The 1,596-nt window shown below is 44.3% G+C and overlaps 1 protein-coding gene across 1 annotated transcript; it reads left to right on the plus strand.

The window, feature by feature from the left end:
* The first annotated feature begins 94 nt into the window (after positions 1–94).
* LOC111666690 (POC1 centriolar protein homolog B-like) lies at positions 95–1,221 on the plus strand. Its single transcript, XM_023422114.2, has 4 exons — positions 95–223; positions 347–415; positions 562–714; positions 1,072–1,221. Exons 1-4 carry the CDS (start codon positions 176–178, stop codon positions 1,219–1,221), a joined length of 420 nt encoding a protein of 139 aa, XP_023277882.2. The 5' UTR covers positions 95–175.
* The last annotated feature ends 375 nt before the right edge of the window (positions 1,222–1,596 follow it).

A 1,596-nucleotide genomic window follows, 5' to 3' on the forward strand; every position in this document is an offset into this window, starting at 1 on the left:
GTGTGTGTGTGTGTGTGTGTGTGTGTGTGTGTGTGTGTGTGTGTGTGTGTGTGTGTGTCTGGCAATTTTTTTGTACCTTCCTGCAACAGTGCACAGTGCAGGAATCAATAGCTTTTCCTTCCACCCATCAAACAACTACCTGATCACTGGTTCAAGTGACAGCACTGTGAAGATCATGGACCTGCTGGAGGGACGCCTCATCTACACCCTCCATGGACACAAGGTGGTGCTACAGCACAGCTCAGTTCGCTCACAGACATCAGTCGGACATTGTCAGACAGTATAGGCAGTCTCGGTTGACAGGGTGAGTTTTTATTCACTAACAGTGTGTGCTGTGTATTTTCAGGGTGCTGTAATCGCAGTAACCTTTTCCAGGGCTGGAGAGCTCTTTGCTTCGGGGGGAGCTGATGGTCAGGTTGGTGTTTCATGGCTCAGTAATGACTCTGTGTTCCCCATAACTCTCAGCAGCTTGTAACTTCAAGGTTGTCCTTTTTAGTTTCTATGGAAGAAAGTATGAAGGACTTGGATCATAGATGTTGTGCTGGTCCTTTGGTTCCCTAGGTGCTGATGTGGAGGACAAACTTTGACACCAAATCCTACCAGGATGTTCTGCAACAGCACAGCCGGCGGTCCACCCCTGATCCCCCACCTCACCTGTCTGACATCCACCCTAAATCACCCCACCTTCATCACTCACAGTCCACCGCCATTCAGGTCAATTGAGTTTTTACTCAGCTTCATATTCAAATTCTTTAATGAAAATGATCCATATGTTATTTTGCTGAGTCCTGTGTGGAATGATTAAATACCAGTGAAGCTTTTCTAAAACCAAAGTGATAAACAAGCTTATGTGGTGTATTTATTACAAACCACAACATCATTTACCATATAAAATAACATGAAGAAGGTACAACTTGACAAGAATAAAATCAAGTAGTAAAAGCAGCCTGGTCCGCTGTATTATATTGACATAACATCTGTGTGTTCAGTAAATTATGTAGAAGAGAAATAAAGGGATGTGTTGTAAAGGTTTAAAAGGGGAGAAGGTTTGACTTTTCTTTATCTCCACAGATCAGTCCAACAGTGGCAGACACTCAGTCAGCTGATCCGCATGTCATAGAGCTGGGCCAAGCTGTTCACAGCACCATGGTAAGATGGCACACTCAGTCTAAAGTCGAACACAACACAAGAAAGCAAATCCAAAATCTGAAAAACACTTAAGATTATTTATTCATGTTACAGTTTTTTTGACTACGTGCACTGAATGGCAAAAGGAAATCAGTGTCTTGGGGGTAAAACTGAGGAACATACAGCAGTTATACATTGTTTGCAGATAATGTAACGTGTGCTAACTGGGCGCACGTTGGGATTTACTGGAGATCCACATCAAAAGTGGATGATGTGAGCAGCAGGTAAGCGCCACTGAAACATCCAGTGTGTTTGGTCCATATCAACTCAGGAGCAGCCGTCTGTTCCTGAGGGGTGAGAGGACAATGGGCGGCTTTCACACAAAGTCGGTCCATTGACTTTGTTTCCCCTCCTACCGTAGCTCTGTGTGCCTACAGTGAAATATGAAAGCTCAAAGCGAAACAGGGG

Source organism: Seriola lalandi, unplaced genomic scaffold (assembly GCF_002814215.2).
Source record: "Seriola lalandi dorsalis isolate HSWRI2012SDOR001 ecotype SW California unplaced genomic scaffold, Sedor1 jcf7180002003072, whole genome shotgun sequence".
NCBI classification, from domain to species: Eukaryota; Metazoa; Chordata; class Actinopteri; order Carangiformes; family Carangidae; genus Seriola; species Seriola lalandi.

Bases quoted from the DNA above. Each gene is read 5' to 3' on its own strand.
- LOC111666690 (XM_023422114.2), top strand. From the start codon at position 176: ATGGACCTGCTGGAGGGACGCCTCATCTACACCCTCCATGGACACAAG. The intron at 224-346 runs GTGGTGCTACAG...GTGTATTTTCAG, and splicing joins ACACCCTCCATGGACACAAG to GGTGCTGTAATCGCAGTAAC. The intron at 416-561 runs GTTGGTGTTTCA...TTGGTTCCCTAG, and splicing joins CGGGGGGAGCTGATGGTCAG to GTGCTGATGTGGAGGACAAA.